The sequence below is a fragment of the Buceros rhinoceros genome, unplaced genomic scaffold, assembly GCF_000710305.1.
Source record: "Buceros rhinoceros silvestris isolate BGI_N320 unplaced genomic scaffold, ASM71030v1 scaffold38144, whole genome shotgun sequence".
Lineage (NCBI taxonomy): Eukaryota > Metazoa > Chordata > Aves > Bucerotiformes > Bucerotidae > Buceros > Buceros rhinoceros.
This window is the reverse complement of record NW_010407245.1, coordinates 18,369-36,938: the sequence shown is the minus strand read 5'-3', so window position 1 is coordinate 36,938 and position 18,570 is coordinate 18,369. Positions and strand designations below refer to the sequence as shown.

The 18,570-nt window shown below is 40.4% G+C and overlaps 1 protein-coding gene across 1 annotated transcript; it reads right to left on the bottom strand.

Annotated features, from left to right (window-relative positions):
* Positions 1 to 55: 55 nt before the first annotated feature.
* On the bottom strand, positions 56 to 18,284 carry PAPD5 (PAP associated domain containing 5). Its single transcript, XM_010134400.1, has 11 exons — positions 18,166 to 18,284; positions 12,972 to 13,018; positions 10,813 to 10,933; positions 9,676 to 9,783; positions 6,394 to 6,522; positions 5,289 to 5,502; positions 4,348 to 4,474; positions 4,146 to 4,249; positions 2,409 to 2,596; positions 1,705 to 1,869; positions 56 to 434 (listed from the first exon to the last, which is right to left on the bottom strand). Exons 1-11 carry the CDS (start codon positions 18,253 to 18,255, stop codon positions 255 to 257), a joined length of 1,473 nt encoding a protein of 490 aa, XP_010132702.1. The 5' UTR covers positions 18,256 to 18,284; the 3' UTR covers positions 56 to 254.
* Positions 18,285 to 18,570: the final 286 nt, after the last annotated feature.

Sequence of the window (18,570 nt, the reverse complement as noted above, 5' to 3'; positions counted from 1 at the left end):
TTTTTTTTTTTTTCTTTTTTTTTTTTTTTTTTTTTTTAATTTTTTAGGGTTTTGGTTTTTTTGTTTTTTTTTTTTTTTTTTTTTTGCAGTGATCAATCTTCATGATCCGTTCCGTGGCGAGCTGGGAAAAAAAATGCAGTTGCTAATCAATGTCTGAACAGTCTGAAGCTCCGGAAGAGATCCAAGGAGTCACTATCAAACTATCCTGTAGCATGAGATCATTGCACACAGAAGAACAGTCATAAAATAGGCAACTATCTACAAAGGTCTGAAAGAGCCGCATCCCTCTTGTGTTTCCTCTTTTTGCCGTGGAAAAACTGATGGTGTGATTTGCTGCCTTGATGTTGTTTGTTTGTGACTGAGGTACCGTGGCTTGAGTTTGTTGGACCTTGGAAGCTTTTGTTAGAAGAGCGAAATAACCGTGCAGATCCATGCTGTGAAAGAAAGAGAACATGGTCAATCCCGGCTGAAAACAGAAGAGCGCAGCAACTCCACAGCTCTGTTTCTGGATAATGAGGACATTAACTCCTGAAAGTGTTAGACTTCAAAAACCTGATGCGGTGGAAAAGCCCGGCCGTGGCTCAGACGGCAGCAGAGCACCACAGATCCTGCACTTTGGCGGTTGCAAACAAACGCTCATTTCTAGACCCAATGCCATGGGTCACTTGGATTTTGCAAAGGACAGAACTGTTCCATTGCTTTCATTTTGCAACCACCAAAGAAGCGTTTTACAGAAAGAGAAATTCATAATCCAAGGGAACAGACGCAGACTGCTCAAATCGCATCCTCTCTGCAAAATGAAGATTACATTCTTAGGACTAAATTTATACCATGTTTTTTTACAGACCTAGAGTTATCTCAGATTGTGCATATTTGCATTCCACCAGAATTAGCTCTGCGCAGTAACGCAAACACACACCCACGTTATGTCCACGGCTGCGTGTGTAAACTCTCTCGTTACTACCTAGAGAGAGATGGTCAGCAAGTAGGAGGCAAGTCTTCAGAATTACTCTGCAGGAATGGTATTCCAAAAGATTCCAGACTATCTGTCATGCATTAAAGAAGCCCTAAATTTTGAAAGAGTATAAAAATTTAAACTGCATATATCCAAAGTATACAGAGGTGTATACTATTTCCAGAGTACTGATTGTCATAGAAGCATTCCTCAACGTGAGAAATCCCCTACACCCCCATCATAAAGATACTGGTCTGTAGGGGGAAACGGGAGGGAATTTCATGTATCAGCAACGAAACTTCTTCTCCCTTAACGAAAGGCAGTTCAGCAAGTATCAACAGTAACAGCAGCCAGTCGCAACTTCAAGCACACATTTTTGCTAGCTGTATTTCAGTCAGTGCAGGCGAGTCTCATTAATTCTCAAACCCTGCAGTAAAGACTGGGCTGACAGGCTCACTGCAAAGAGGAAATGGGTGGAACACAGCTGCATGCTTCTGGCAAATCTACATCTCCCCAAACCAAGTCAATCCAATTTCATCTGTTTTGGGGCTGGGAAACCCACTGTTCAAACTCATCTGTGTGAGCTTAACAGAGAACCAGGTGATTTTAGATACAGTCAAGACTCAAAGCTTTTTAGTGGGGTAAAGAGGAAGTGAAGAACACAGTGTTTCATTCCAGAACAAGCTACCCTTCCAGGGAGGACATGCGTACTTATATATACAGTCACTGCTTTCAAACATTTCACAAACCTGAGATTTGTTCGTGTTGCTGGATGTATTGGCTGTTTGGCTACTTTGTGTTTTCCCACTTGACTGGGAGGATTCCAGTGACACTTCTTGTGACCCCACTCTGTTTGTGGTAGACTGACGACAACTCAACTGTTTAGAGGTTTTGCAAGGTGTTCCATCAGAATCCTTCAGGAAAATGTACAGTATTAGTGAGTTTTTCTACACGTGAGTTTTCCCTTAAAAATAAAGCTGGCAGTGGACAAAACTTAAAATGCGTTTATTTTATTAGCTATTAAAATTACTTCAATCCATAATTCCTACTGAGTAAACCAGGCAGATTTATAAACATATTGACGCACGATTCTGATTTTGGGATTTGCCTTTTATTTCTTAATACAATTCCCAAATAGATTTTTTTTTTAAGATTCGGGGGTTTTTGTAAAGCATATGGCTTAGGACTAGCAGACTTTTTTTTTTTGAAACAGAGTTTTCCCAGAGAAAACAGGGCTCTGTAACTTTGTACCTACTGTGTCCACTCCCTAAGTGTGTACCGCAACTTACAGGTGTAGAAATTGCATAAGACAGAACATCTTATTCAAGTTAGGATTCTGGATGAAATAACTAACTAGGACTCTGGGCTTTCAAAATGTATCCTGTGGCAGCACAAATAAGGAAAAAACCCAAAGAAACCAAAAAAGCAAAATCAGAAAACCTCCAGTACTTACTACATCACTAGAGCTGGACAGTGTAGACGAGGATGATGATAAAGGACCTGATGAAGAATTTGAAGAATGTTTACTAAGTGTTTCTGAAGTTTTATTTCTAGGTTTTCCCAGTGCTTCATTCTCTTCAGTGAGATTATTGTTGCATTTGTCTAGCTGCTGATTATCTACTATCAAGGTTACTCCATTACCTATTAGAAACAAAACAGAAGCATCACCACGTTACCTGCTACAATATGCTGGGGTTTGTGGAGTTTTGGTGGCTTTTTCAATACACCAACTCAGGTATTACGTATCTATTCTATCCAGCAGGACACGTACAGACACCTGCACATGTACGTACTTTTAACCCGTGCAGACACACGTGTGCATGTACACTGCATGCAACGCCTCGCAGAGGGCGTGGTGGTTTCCAGACAAGATCCATTAATGTACTCTATGAAAACCACAAAGCATCACCCGCAGGTCAAGATGGAAATTGGAGAGGTAAGACATGGAAGAAGCTACTAAACAAAGTTTAGATGTGCTGCTTAAGATTGTTTCATGACACTCTTCAACAGCACTCAAACACGCAGGTTTAAATCCTGTTTCTGTATGTCCAATACCCAGCAACTTCCATTTTCCTTCTGCTGGAGCTGCCAGGACCTAAGAACTCCAAACGAGTCTGGCTGCTTTGTGTGATACCCTACACTGAAAACACAGCACCCACATCTCACTAACTTCTACCTTACTGCGAGGGACTGAGCGTGTGTGTAGAGTTAATATGTACATCCCAGCAGGTACTTCAGTATTACTCTGGAGCTGTGGGGCCAAAGTGTGGCTGCCTGCCATTGCCAGGGGTACAGCAGTGCCACGAGGGTCTACAGAAAAAACACGAATGGCCCAGAAGTCCATTCAATTTACGAGGACGAGGAGGGAAGTCACGAACAAAAGCTTTAAAAACAAGTAAACAAAATCCCAACCTAGCCTAAAGGCAGGGTAATTGTGCCATCCTCTCTGATTAATTCTAACATGAGAAGACTGCTAGTAAGCAACACTAAAATTAATAGGAGAGTGTTCAAATCAATTTAATTCCAGCCAGCAGATACACCTACACCATGAGGGTGGCAACTGACTGGTGACGTCAGAAACTGAGCAATGAAAATAAAGATGATTTTAAAGGACATTTTCAGCAAGCTCTCTGGCTAGTTTTTGTGTGGTCCCATTTGTTAGTAACAAGAAATATGATTAATATTTCAGGGGGTTTCTGTTTAAAAGACTTATACCACTTACATGGAAAACCCTGGTTTAAATATTGCTCCCATACAGTGTGTTAAGCTTTAAAATGGAAAATAAAAGAACAACAGAAGGTAACGATTTACATTTAAACTAGCATTCCCAGTAATTCTTAAAAATTTGTCCACATTGAAAGGACAAAGCAAGTGTGAGTGTAACGACACGTGTAATCTAAACTGGAAGCTTTCCAAAAGCCTCCTTTCACAAGCCAGCACTCTTACAGACCTCTGTGCTGGCCCGATCTCTCGGAGCAGGATAAGGATGTGGTATGGCCATTTTACTCGTGTACAATTCTACATGTTCTGGATGAGAACACAAGACACAGTCCATCACTAATGAGCAAAGAAGTAAATTCGTATTAAGATGGATACATTGTTTCACATGAGGTGAAAGTGACAACAAAATCTGTACAATCAAAAACATGGGAGGTTTCCCCTCCATCAGCCAAGCTTAATCAAGACTCACCATTACATGAAGACTCTGTCCTACTCTGCATTCCCCACTGCTTCGATATCCAGTCTCTGTACGTGGCCACTTCTTGCGTTACTCTAATTATTCTACCTAATATACTGTAAACCAGGAAAAAACCAAAACCATCACCACAATTAATTTAGACACACAAAACCAAAACCAATTAATGTCTGGGATTCAGATTCATAAAATTTACCTTTCTGTTTCGTTGTTAGGATAATATTTAGCTATTGGGGAAACCGCATGGCTCAAAACAACATAGGCATAATCAAAAGCCTGTTTCACTTGCATGGCACCATAGGAACTCCTCCCAACATCATTACCTTAAAAGAAGAAGATAAATAAATAGATAAGTAAGATTGAAAGTGTGGTTTTTTTCCTCTTTTCAGGCAGGAGACAGTAATATTTTTTTTTAATTGCCCTTAAATCCCAACTCACCACAATCACCTCTTGTAGAATAGGGTTAGTGAAGTATAAATATCTGGAAGACCTTGAAAGACCTATAGATATTTACATGCACAGAAGACGAAACTGGCAATTCTCTGGGAAAAAGTGCAACACGTGCAGATAAAAAAAAATTCCTGCACTGCATCTATCACACATACAACAGTACTGTCCTGGTGACATTTTTCTAGATCAGAAACATCTTCTCTACGAACAGCACTTGACTCACCATCTCAGAGGCCACCCACTGAAGTCAACATTAAACCCTGACGTAAAGGTAACAGTACGGAAAGCAGCCCCTACCCACTTACGTGGCTTCGCAAAAGCCAACAGGAGGGAGAGCACTGGAGCATACAGGCACCACAAAGTGCAACTCCGATACCGGCAAGCACAAGCTTAAAAGGGACCCGACGTACACCCAGGTACATCCAGCCCATGCTCACACGCACATGACAGGTGTCTGGCGTGCCTCCGCACGCCCTGCCGCTGGGTGACAGGGGAACTTTTGCCAGGAACGTGTCTTAAAGAAAATCATTGTGTTCCGAGTGCCTCTTGTGTTCATGGACATGATTGAGGTGTTTCAGTCTGCTTTTGGTGGTCACTCTACGCCATTCTTTGATGTAACTCCCCCGGATTAAGCATTCCCCTAACTTTTTCTCGGTCAATACGCTAAGACTTGGTTTACGAGGTTACCTGGCTGTAGTGGATCTTCAATATACAGCATTGATGGTCTGTAGCCATCCAGCATGCTTTTTTGCACTTCATCCTTGGCAACGTAAGAGCCACCATCTTTTATTCGGATTCCAGTCTTCAGATAGTTGAAGTGACGTCCATATAATTCAAAAAACTCTATTAAAAGAACACCATAGTTGGCATTGGGCATACAGGCATCTTCCCTGGGATGCAGCTATTAAGAAGAGAGAAAAAAAATCATTTTCTTGAGACTTCAAATTTTGAGTGCCTTGAAGTGCTTTTTCACAGCAAACGTCTAAATATAGTAACAAATCATAATAAAACATAATATACAAAGTAAACATGACTAAACACAGTATTTCCCCTTAATAAAGCAGTTGTACATCTTTGAAGCAAAATGCTATCAAAACTTCGGTGAAGTAATTACCTATTAAAACCCAGGCTGTCAAGTGTTAATGGTTTTGTATTTGAACCGTCAGTTCAGGAAGTGAACTTCCAGCACTCAGGGCAGCGTTCTTGTAAAAAAGCAAAGACATCTGCACTCCCAAACCTGGGTTTGCGATACAAACACAGGCTTCTCACGTGCACAGCCACACAAACGATCCTCTCTACTATGCAACCCGGGAGATGGTGAACAAAACCAGTTCATCACTGCAACAGACACAAAATCTGACTTCTTTGGGCAGGAGCAAACGGTAATGCTATTAGTCAATACTAATCTAACGCTAACCTGTGTAGCTTCTTATAAATGAGTTACACAACAGTCAAGTTATTTCACCATGAATGAAACACGTGCCTGGTATCAATATACCAATGGACGTTCCAAACATCTCCAACACCAAAAGCACCAGTATGGGAGAAAGAAGAGAAGACAGGTGGGATGTGTCTATTTTTAAATGAAAAGGAGGTGCAAAATCACAAACGAGATCACATAAATTATTAAATTCCTTCTTAGCGTGTCTTGAGGGACATGGTTTAGGGAACCCGGCAGCACAGGGTGAATGGCTGGAATCGATGATCTTAAAGATCAATTCCAGCCAAATGATTCTGTGATTCTTTAGTGTCCTTTTGCACCGACGGCATCAACAGAAGTCCTTAAGCTTACCTGAAGGAAACTGACGGCCATTAAAAAAAGACTGTAAGAACCGATTCCACCTGTAAATACTTCATTAAGGTCCCTCTGCAACAGGAACTGTTTCAATACTAAAACTAGATAGGGTAAAACAGGATATTTCTGAAAGAGAAAAACAAAGGTGTCAGGACACTGTGGTGCACGTACACGATGTGAAGCGAGCATACTGAAGCTATCTGTCACATGAAGTCTCAAAGCTAAGTATAATTCTAACTCATTATTTCTAGTAACAGGGGAGAAGCCAAGTGTGCTGCCGTGATCAATACAGTTATTTTACCTCTTCAGCTCTGGTGGCAGATATTAACAATAGAAAAAAGTTGTTACCTCTTAAAATCAAACTGATTTTGTTTGAATATATAAAGACACTTGCTTTTCTCATAGAAGTGAAAAGGAAAGCAAAGAACGAATTACAGAGGTATCCACATCTGTAACAAAACCTTCCTACTACTGCAGTGATACCCCAAAGTGGCCTGAGACTTCTGTCTCACAAGTACTTCAGATGTCCAGAGTTCAAAACAGTTCTTCAAAATTACTACTCCCAGGTAACATTTTCAAAGAAGCCAGGTACTTACCCCTGGGTAACTGGTCCTTCAGGAGGTTTCTCCGCATGGGGTCCCTTAGAGGCGTGCATGCGCTGCACGTGCGGAGAACACGGCCCTTTGGGACAGCAGTGGAGGCGGGGGCTATGCCTGCACTCTGTACACCCCCTCACAGGGGAGGGCGCAAAGGAGGCTCAATAATATCACTCCTTTTATCAACAGAAAGCTAGAATGTTCTTTAGTGTCAGAGATGTTGAACACGGTATCTGTGATTGCAAAGAAGAGCTTCTCCGAGAACTTTTCTGCCTGAGTCTTATGATAAGTACTAGGAACTGCGTTTAACCAAAGATCCCAAGATCACTTTTTTTGAACTGGTAAGAACTTACGGGCACAAGCTGAAGCGTTGAATATTGGTATATACCAAAATTCAAAGACAGCTTTTTTCTCAGAAAATTGCAAACCCTTAATCAAGGTTTCAGCGGCCTCAGACTGGCAAAATAAGTTGGATGAAGAGAAATAGGCATTTCCAAGGGTAATACTGAACACGACACCTCAGTCAGGTACTCAAAGTTATGTGGGACACAAAGTTATGTGGTACCCTCCATAGTAGGGTACCCATTCCCCTCTGTGTGTCAGGGCCGAGTGTCACCTCTTCCCCCACACCAGGCCCAGCTGCCCGTGCTCAAGGCCAGCTCTGGTGCAGCACAACTGCACAGCCTTGGCTGGCAAAGTTGTGGCTGGCAAAAAAAACCTGCTGGCAAAACAGCCACGTGGGAAGCCTTGTGGGGAGTCCCTCCACTCCACTCGAGGGCCGCTTTTCACCTCAGCTGTTCCCTTTGGTGTCTGCCTGAACCATGCTGCTATGCACTGATGCTGATCCTGCCCCTAATCCTGCTTCTAACCACCGACTTGGCATCCTCAGCCTCGACCTCCTCACTGCGGATTTGTCTGACAGCCACTGGCCAGACTATTGTCACCTGCTCCGCTCTGCTCTTCCAGCTGGGATACCACGGGGGTCCATCCAGAGCAAGCAAGGCCCCTGTCCTGTGCCTGCCCGCTGCCACACACAGCTCCTGCTCTCTTTTTGGGGGCACAGCTCGCTCTCACCATGCCCTGATCCAAGGCCAAAGCCACCTCTCCAAAGGGTTACAAACAACCCAGGCAACAGGAACATGCTAACCGTACCCTGTTTTTAAGCACAGAAAAATGCCTTCAGGCTGTCAAGGGAAGACTACCTCCTATCCTGAAATTAAGGAGCACACAGCCAATTTTGGGCAAGTATGCAGGGCTTTACGAACTTAGCTAAAAGTAAATTTATATGTGGAGTGTAACAGAAATACAGCCCCTGCGCTGTGGCAGGACATACCTGTCCACCACAAGGCAATGCAGCAAGGCACAGGATGTAAAACTGAAGTTAGCTACCAAATTCCAGCTAGGTATCTACAACAGGGAGTCTGGGCATCTTCTTTCCCCAACAAGGAGTTACACGGCACAAAACCACGGGTCTTCATTTAGCAGCAAACAGCTGGCCAACGTAATCGGGACAGGTTGAAAGAAGAAAGGTCTCCAAAGCCACCCCACCCTCCTACTCCAAAAGTGAGTGCAAGAGACCTCACCAGCACAAGGTTCAAATCAGCACACGGGTGAGACTGCGCAGACAGGAACTCAGGCTGCTCTACTGAAACTAAGGACAGAGGGCTTTTTCCTCCTGTGTCCTTCTACAGCTTACAGAAATAGTCACTTAGAAGCAAACTGAGCTACTTTCATACTTGCTACTAAACATACATTAAGGAACCAAAGATTAACAAGTTGAAGACCACACATTCAACTCAGCAGCACGTGAAAATTCCCCCAAATTCAGAAGACTTCTTGCAACTCAATGACACTGTTAAAGCAGATGTACATGAGTTCTAACCCTTATGACTGAAAGTGAAATGCTTGATCTATTCAGATTTATGGATTGTCTGAAGCAGTTTTTCTTGTCTAGCTACTGAAGTACTTTGATTCTCCTGCTGTCCATTAGTTTGGTTAAAAAACCAAAGCTGTTAGTAGTAGAACATTAATACCTAGGCACTTGAGACTGAACTGTACTTCATGTCCCCAAGAAAAATTTTTTACTGCTTTTATGAGACATTTACTACGAGTGTCCAATCCACTCAATAGGGGAAGAAACGGGCAACAGTGCAACGATATTTCAAAACTTTAAATACAAAATCACATAAAACCTAATGAAATGTTCCCAGATATTTAAAAAAAAAAAATAACGGTAATGTATCTATGATACAGGTATTAGTGACTCCCTGAACAGTAATTTACTAAATTTAACTCTTCTACTTAATTAGCATTTGCATGTTGGAACAACAGGCAGTCTAGAACAAGATTATTCCTATTTTCTCAGGAAAGTGTGGGTATTACTAATTTTAAGCTCAAGGAACCACAGTTGGAAGAGCAGGACAGGTATAAGCGCACGTTCCTTGGTCTTTGTTTCATTGTAACTTTTCCATACTTCCTTTGTACATTTTACTATCTTCATGCCTTTTCAGGCAATATATCCAAAACCTGAGAACATCACACAATGAGTCACACATGTAAGACAACAAAAATAACAGGAGTGTGAAAGAGTATCTCCAGTAAGGATGCAGTCAAAAGTAAAACAGAAAATCAAACTAAGCCATCAAATAATCAGCTCTGTAGTTCTATTACAGTGTTGTCTAACCTTGATAAAATCTTTGATGAGCTGGGCTGCTTTGACACCGTTCTGTACGTTAAAGCTTATATCAACTTTCACTTCGGTGAAGGAATCTGTCAGTTTAATAATAGGTACCTGCAAAACAAAGACAGATTAAGTCAATACAGATTTCCAAGGCACATTTGGTTTCATTCATGCTTATATGCATCAGTAAACCTGAAACATCTTATGAATTTGTAGAGAGAAGGCAGACAGAAAACAGGGCTCCTGTCTATTTATGAACTCACTCTCCTTGCCAGTCTATTTACATAAACTTTGCTTTTCTAACTCTTCAATGTTATTTTCAATTTACCATTGTGTTTCACCAAACTTAACACTTCAGAGTGGTTTATTTTAAATTCTCAATTCCTGGTGCAGAAGCATAGTTCTAGTGAGAAAAACTAACACCAGAGGGAGACAAAAGCTTAACAAATAAAGATAAACGGTAACAGACAGATACTCTTAAGAAAAGACACACCGGTGTCATTGTGGGTCATTGATTCCTCATCAAAATTATCTCCAACAAGAAGTGCAAGTTATTGAGAGCAACGTGACATACCTCCATCGGAGTAGTTTCCAAATTACCTCTCTACTAATAATAGCCAACAATGAGAAACCTGTTTGAGCCGCAGCACTCTTACATACCCAAACAATTAGCAAAGGCAGAAAGCTACAATGGAACTAATCCTACCCTGCACAAGATGTAACATCACATATTTCTACAAGGCTGTACTTACTGCTTCTATGTGAGAATGTATTATGTATGCTTCCTTGCCGTAAGAAGAAATACGTAATTTACTTATGTACAAACTTGGTCCATAAATTCACAAGTGTAATCCCATTACTTCATGACAATGTCTGGTAGAGCCTCACTTAAAAGCAAGTGGATGTTGTGCAGTATGGAAAAATCAGCTAATTTTCCCTAACAGGAGAAATGCTTCTGTTGGAGCACCGTCAATTATTCTGTCAGTAATAAAAACAGTACTAAACCAAAAAGTTCTATTTGCTCTATTTCTAATTTATAAAAGAGCTTCTGCTTATGAAAATTGATCCTTTTAAGCCAGATCCTTCTTTGATTAGAAATTTAGCTTAGAACAAGGAAATACCCTCTTCCCCCAAACTTACAGTTGCTTTATCTAAAACCTTCACAGAGTTTTCATCTGCTACATTGTGCTTTCTAAGAGCTTCTTCCAGGGTCCAAAGTGGCAATGTCTCCCATTTTCCAAACACAACTAAATCAATATCACTGAAATGGAAAGAAAATATGCATTTGTTCAAATTAAAAGACCAATACACTTAAAAGATTTTATCAAGATTTTATGTGTGAACTGTCATTCACACATAACTAGAATAAAGCTGATGGAACGTAGCTTAACCAAATAATTCATTCTTAATTATCTGAGGAAAGGAGTGGCATTGAACTCTTACACCTGGGGAAACACAGAACATTTCAGGTTACCAAGGGGAGGGGACACATACACACACAAATTAAATGGGCTGCAAAGCCCAAGATTAGTCTCCTCAGGCCACACTGTCAGCAGAGAGGGATCAGCTTCTCCAGAGTAATTCAGAACAAGAAATTAATTGTCCGTCACCACCTTTGGGCTGTATTAACCAGTAATGCTGATTTAACAGCCTGTCACTGAAAGGGTAAGTCCTGCTCCCCATCCTCTACTCCCAGATGCATGGCCCTGCCTCCTCCTTCGCTCTAGGTCTGCTGTTTGTCTAATCGACAGCAAATCAATTCAACATATTAATGGCACTGGCAGAAAACCACTGCCCCCCACAAAAAAAAAAAAACCCACCCCAAAACATTCTGGGATAATTTCCCACCTCTCTGCATCTTTGTTGGTTTTCCTGGTGACCAGAGCACCAGCAGGCACATGGTAAGCAGCTGGCCTGTAGTGCCAGAACAGGCAGCAGGGAACAACAGAGCAAAATGTGGCAACTTTAACTTCAGGAAGCAACAAACTGTTAAATAAGATTAAACCATCTAATTAACTTCACTCATTAACTCAGTTCCTTGAAGAAGTGTCTCCATCCTGCTATACTTCCTCCCTATGCACTCACACATCCATTCGACTACAGAGGGAGCTGACACCCTAATTCAATGCCTAAACTCAAATTCAGAAGGGCCAAGCCGAAGCCAGCGACGGCTGCTGTGAGATTCTGAGCTTTCTCCTCTTTCTCCTCAACTTCTCTGGGCAAAAAGGAAACTCTGATAGAGGAGCAACAGGGAATTAACTGCCAACACACAAATGCTGGTTATTTTGAAAGTCTGGCAACTACAGCCACAGGAAGGTTTTCTGTGGGTTTATGCACTGTGTTTAAAGTACCTGTATTTGTTCAGTGAGTTTCGGGAAGAAACAAGTACGTAGGAAAGGCAATACATGAAATCAAACTGACAACAGCAAAGCATTTTTGTTACATCAGTTTCGAGAGTCAAGCAAATACAGTAAAGAACTATTGCTATCAGTCATGCAGATAGGAATCTCTCGCATTATCAGTGTCCAATCAAGTTTAATCAAACCTATTTAAAATCCACGAAAAAAAGGCTGAGAATGAGGGCAAATGTGAAAACAATGTGTGTTTGTGCACCTTACTTCTGACTTTCCAACCAGAAACTGAGCGATTCAGCTTGCCTGCAACTCCTTAGACTAAAGGAGATTCTGCAGCATTTGTCTGATACTTTCTTTTTCAAAGAGACAAAGACCCAGGTATCCATCACTTGCAGTCAATACTAGATACTAATTTCTCATGTTCCTAAAGTATGGAACTCAATTCAAGTGTCAGCCTCAGACTTAAGCTACTTAAACATATTTATCCCCTGCAGCCATTTAAGCTTTTGATTCTATTTCTATTGAAATGTCAAAAATAGTTACAACTTCTACACAGAAGAAATCAGCATCACTAGTAATAACTTCATGAAAGCCAGCAATATATTTGGAAAAGGCGGATGTTGACTACCGTACAGATTTCACAAAAGAAGGCTGAAAGAAAAAAGTTCTGTATATAATCTTTTCTCTTCAGTGCTAACATTAACAAGGTAATATTAAATGTTCCAATTTAATTGTCTACGGAGATAAAAATCTAGCTTTTAAGACCAGCCACTTATTTTGGTCCAATCATTTAATGAAGCTAAATGACAATTAAGCTTTTTTTTTTACATCATAGTAATTCAGACCTTTCATGAAAAATCTCTATATACACACATATATTACAGTTAATAGTCTTAATAGGCTAGCTTTTCTCTGGTAGGGAATTTACACTGAAAAATTACTAACCTGGTAGGTAAATATAAACCAGTTTTAAAACTTCCAAATATCTGCACCTGAAACACAAAACCAGGATATTAGAAAAATTTTTCAGGCTTCCGAAGACAAAGAAGTTCTCTGGAGTTGCTTGTAAAGGCCGGTTATTGCTACCCTCCATTGGCAGGTTTTGGTATTGCAAATACAGGCACATCTGAACAGCACTCTGGTGCACTAGGGCATAACATCTTCAACGTAGTATAAGCAGTTAATTTTCATTGTTGTTACCACAAAACATTAATAACTTTGTCTTTCCTATTACAAAGCCTTCTTTGTAATGTAAAAATTTTCACCATGACCGAATCTGGTAAAAACCCGAAACGAAAAAGATTTTAAAATACCAAAGAGTAGCAGAACATAAAAAACCCTCCCCCAGTATCAGTTCAATTTATATATTGCTTTCAGATTGTCTTCAGTTTTTAAACACATTTTCTAAGTTTAAGTTTAATATATTTCTGTTGCTTTGCATACCTAAAAAAAAAATAGACCATGATCCAATTCTTTCCTGAATTACAGAGAAAGTAGCACAACTCTTTATATCTGCTTAAGCAACAAAGAAAAGATGTTTCAGAAAGTTCCCCATCCCACAGATTTAGTTTATTATGCTGGATTTTTACTAGCACTGGAGGTTTAAATAATCAGGTCTCCATTGTCAGCTGTCCAAAACCATGTTCTCATTAACTTAGCCAAGGCTCGCAGGGAGGCTGGACTCATGCACTAAGGCTCAAAGTGGGCGACTTTTTTACTGTGAAGTCCCACCAGTCCACACACTTGGACTGATCTTCAACCAGACGGCCTTCTGACAAGCTTCCCGGAGCCACCTTACAGAGCTGCCTGTTCTGCTTCAACGAGTCTCATACACGAGCTTCACTGCCACCTATTTGCACGTCAAGTGACCCTCTTTTTATGTTTTTTCTCTTTGAGATAAGAAAAAGGGGGAGAGGAGAAAAGAGTATGTTTTGCAAGCAAGTGTCTTGATACTTTAGTAGATTAAGAAGTAGTATGAGTTCTCCTTATTATTTAGTATCACTTCACTCTATTTCCCCCCTTGCTCCCACCTCCAACAAAAAGCACGCGCTGTCAGCAAATATAACATTGAAAGTTCATAGCTTCTGAAACTAGGAGAGACTGCAAGAGATGCCACAGAACTAGCGTCAATGTTGTTCTAGATCTTGACAGAAACATAAAGGCATCCCAAAGCTAGAATGTAATACTAATAATTACTACTATTTTTAATCCAGGATAGTAATAACAAAAGCATCCTTTGTGAAACTGTTTGGGTTCAGTCAAACCAGGATTTACTTGGCCACCAAAAACGTCTGAAAAGTGACTTTGCATAATAAAACAACCACTGATGGGGTCAGAAACACCTAAATGTGCTTTCGCATTATCAAACAAAATAGCGTGTTCCGCTGCGCAGCAAAGAGCACCTTTACTGAATAAACGACTCTGAAGGTATTCATAAACTTACTGATACAACATATATGACCTTTACCGAAAGGTATGAGACAACATCTGCTGTTGTACAGTAATCTGGAGTAAGAGATACACTGAATTATGACGGAAGAAACCCACACCCACACTTCAATCCCTTTCTCATCAAATCTGGAAAGATGCAAGGAGAAGAGTGGGGAAATCAGAGCAGAATTTTTAAAGGATTTTGATTTATTATGGAATTGGAATTTAAACTGTTTAAGCTCTGCAGCTAAGTACATACTTAAAACATCCCAAATACAGAACACTTATGACTTGAGAGATGTGAGCATTAGTTTTTGTGGACTGCAACACTGTCAATTATGTTTTAATTCTGTGTGGACAGAAAGATGTATTTGCATTCATAACATCAGACTTCACAGTGCTGTAACAGACTGCTCCCACTCCTGTATGTTATTGTTACCATTTATCCTGCGGTTCTGAGAACTTGTTCACATCAAGCGCAGAAGTTCCTGAAAGAGCTGTAGTTATGGTACGTGTCCAAATACCTCCTCACTACGCAGAACAGAACTTGGAAACCCACAAAAGCTCGGAAAGTTGTTGCTACCAAGATCCCCCCATCAAAACAGAAAAACCTCTCTGTAGCCAATTTAAATCGCCCTTTTTTCTGTATCATTAAGTAGAATTTTCTAAAGATTGTCAAACTAAATAGAGCTCATCTTTCTACTCCCATTCCCAGTTATATTATTTTCATAACTGCAGTGCATGAAGTACATAACATTACCACTTTTCAGATGAGGCCACACGATCGACACGCAGCTGAGGACATTACGACAAATGAATCTTAAATTCCACTGTAGAAGTACTTACTGTTCCATAGTCAAATTTTCATATTCAGCTGATCAAAAAACTTTGACTTAAAATGCTTTTGTTTAATGTTTTGAGTTGTTCAGTTTCAGTGTAATTAAAGCCTTTCTTATGGTCAGAGTCTTGCTGATGCCAAGAACAGTTCTCACTTAGTAGGAATGTTTCCTTCTAAGCACATTCTCTTGAGTAAGACAGCAAATGACACAATTGCTAACTTCTATAAATAAACTAACAGTTTAGGATACCTAGTTTTAAACCCCCTCCATCTGCTTTTTCAGCCTTTTCCTAAGTGGAACAGGAAAGAAAAAAAAGAAAAAAGTATGTGCACAGACACATTCCACACACTCTCTATACATTTAGACTCATGAAGCCTGGTTTTCCTTTTCTTGGTAACCAATTTTTACAGGGTATGTCTTACCCATGTGTTTAGTGAGAAACTACCAACTAAATGTGTATGTTTAACTTACAGGTTTATTTTAGCTGGATTTGCTACATCTGTGACTCAAAATGAACAGCTTAAACATTAACTTATCGCTTTACGCTACAGCTAAAGCTGAGGATATTGGACCAGATAACACTCCACCTTCCCAGAGCACATACTCAAAACTTAAATCTTACAAGTAATTAAACGAACACAGATTTACAAAAGGTTAGTGATTAACTCAAACAGCTGAAAAATTAGAACAAAAGACCATCAAAGCTGAACACAGTTGAGTTCAGCAGTTCAGTTCCCTAGCAGATCTGTAAAGTATTAGGAAAAATCACATTACAGTAATTTCCCGATTATAGCCTGGCATGCTGTTGTCACCATTCAGTTCCCTTCTACCCTCCAGAAAATGAAGGGCATACAAGAGAAGAATTCTTCTTCGATGCAACAACAGCAAAGCGCAGAGCTAGGCTTTGAAGAGCAGTCACTGACTTGAGAACCAGGAACTGGCACGCTCTTGCTCTCTAACATTTTCACAAACAGCAAAGAAAGATGGTCATGGCAGTTTTAACTAGCACTAACTGAAAAATGAACTTCGGTTTTCAACTGCATGGTGTGTGCATCCTCCCAGTCACATTCCAGCTAAGCCCAGTAATCAGCTGTCATTTGTGGTAGGGCTTGTAATTTGCTCCCTCTTCTTCAACAGACTATGGCTACAAAAAGCAGTTTCAGAAGCTTAAAGAAACACTACTTTCCTGAGGCCCCGAAGTCATATGTGTCTATACGTATTTTTAAATTATTTTTAATACAAAAGACCTAGCTTTTACAGTCTGTCCTACAGAGTACCTCTGGAAGTACTTGGTTCCTGTGGCCCATTCCATGTGTTAGTGGTTATCAAGAAAGATCCCCTGGTAAGAAATCCATTCACACCATCACACTAGTTAAGCTGCAGCACACAAACTTGTCAAGGAAATAGCAGCATCTTCTCTAGGTTGAAGCAACCAGTTATTTCAGTGAAATTCCCCACAACACTACAGGACTTTGGCAGTGTACTACAGCAAGCACTGCTTCATACTCGCACTGTTTGCTATACTACAGCCTGTCAGACTGGCAGCCCACCGCTCCTGCTCTTGATTAGGGTCTACAGCACTGTTCCACTGGGTTAGGGAGAGCTATACACCCCCTGTGAGATGTGCTGAAGTCTCTTACATGCTTCACTGGATAGAGTCAGCGCCGCATGCATCCTTTCAACTCCCTGTAACTGCACAAGGGTGGCTGCCACTGAGCAGAGAATGCTCCTTCCGTATTATACATCCCTAATACATTGTCCATAACACGGACCACCTTGAAACTGTGAGTGTACTTTACACACATAACCACATGGCACATACATCCAGCTTATACGGATTTCATATTCTGCCATATCCTGCCAAGTTCTAAAAGCACATTCCAAGAAACAGGTTAAGAAGATCTGAAATGAACAGGGGATTTAAGTCACTCATGTCAAAACACTATCTTTTACTGTGGCAGGATCAAAGAGTGTTCCCTACGCTGAAGATTCTGCTGCCTCATTTTGGCTTGCTATTTTCAGCATCTACAGATAGATGACTATGGCTACAAATCTGCATTCTGGAAATATACACCATGTTAGTAGAGGGATACCATTAAACTAGATTCAATTACACTGAAAATCCAGCTGTGTCCCCATAAAACCATCCTGAGCTGTAAAACCAACTTCTTTGGCTTCTCTTTAATGTAACCTTTATTAAAAAAAAAAAAAAAGCGTAGCTCTGCATAGGAGAAACTCTCATTTCAGCTGAACGAAGAACTGGCAAAAACCTTGTCCCCAGCAGAAAGACTCATCACAGATTTTAAGCTCAATACACAGATCTACAGACTTTTTTGCGCCTGTACAAAAAACTGGTTAAAACTTGTAAGATACGCCAACTGAGTTTAACTGCCCATCAGAGATAGCACGGTCTACACAATGTGGCACTGCTGGCATTCCGCTTAATAGACTTAGTCAAGACCAAAGGTCTTCACACTAGAAGCCCTGCTGCTAGTGAAGCTATGAGTTTCAGAAGAGGTTTTTTTAAAACAATACTTTAGGAGCATGCGTGCATGCCTCGTATGTTCCCATTAATCTTAGTAAATAAATATTCAGACTAAATGTTGCCTTTCGTTCTAATTTAACTTACGCCCTTTCTTTGACTACAGTGGGTCCAGCTTGTCTTTTTCCTATGCATAACAGACCATGTTGACCTGTATCATTCTCAAAATAAAGATCCACTCTCTCCTTTGTCCAGAAATCATTTAGGGTTGGAGTTTTTTTTAAATATGGAAAAATAAACAGTATTTTCATTATTCAATGCTTCACAAAGAAAACAGTCATAAAATGTTGCTTTCATATATTAACAGATAGAACAGTGTCATACTCACATCTGCATTAGGCCAGAGCTCTTTTATAACGTTTTCTATCCTGTTCACCACTTCCATCCGCATTCTCTCTTCTTCAGGTCTGGGAGACATATACTTATAAAAGTCAATGATTTCTTCATGAAGACTAAGGGAAAAAAACCAAAAACCAGAAAGTCAGGAACAAACCCACAGGAGAATGAAATCTAATCAAACACGCTTTTTAAGCTCTTTGTTACCTATTTAGTTTAAGGGGCAATTTAAGAGTAGTATGCAATTAAAAAAAAAATCCAGATTCACAACAGCTAGTAACGTTCAGTGTCATGTTAGTGTCTTATGCCACAGATCAGTATTGCACTGCATTTGCTAAAAGTGGGGAAGCAAATTTAAATCCAAGTGCCTTCAATTCACACTGAAAGTCACACTCTG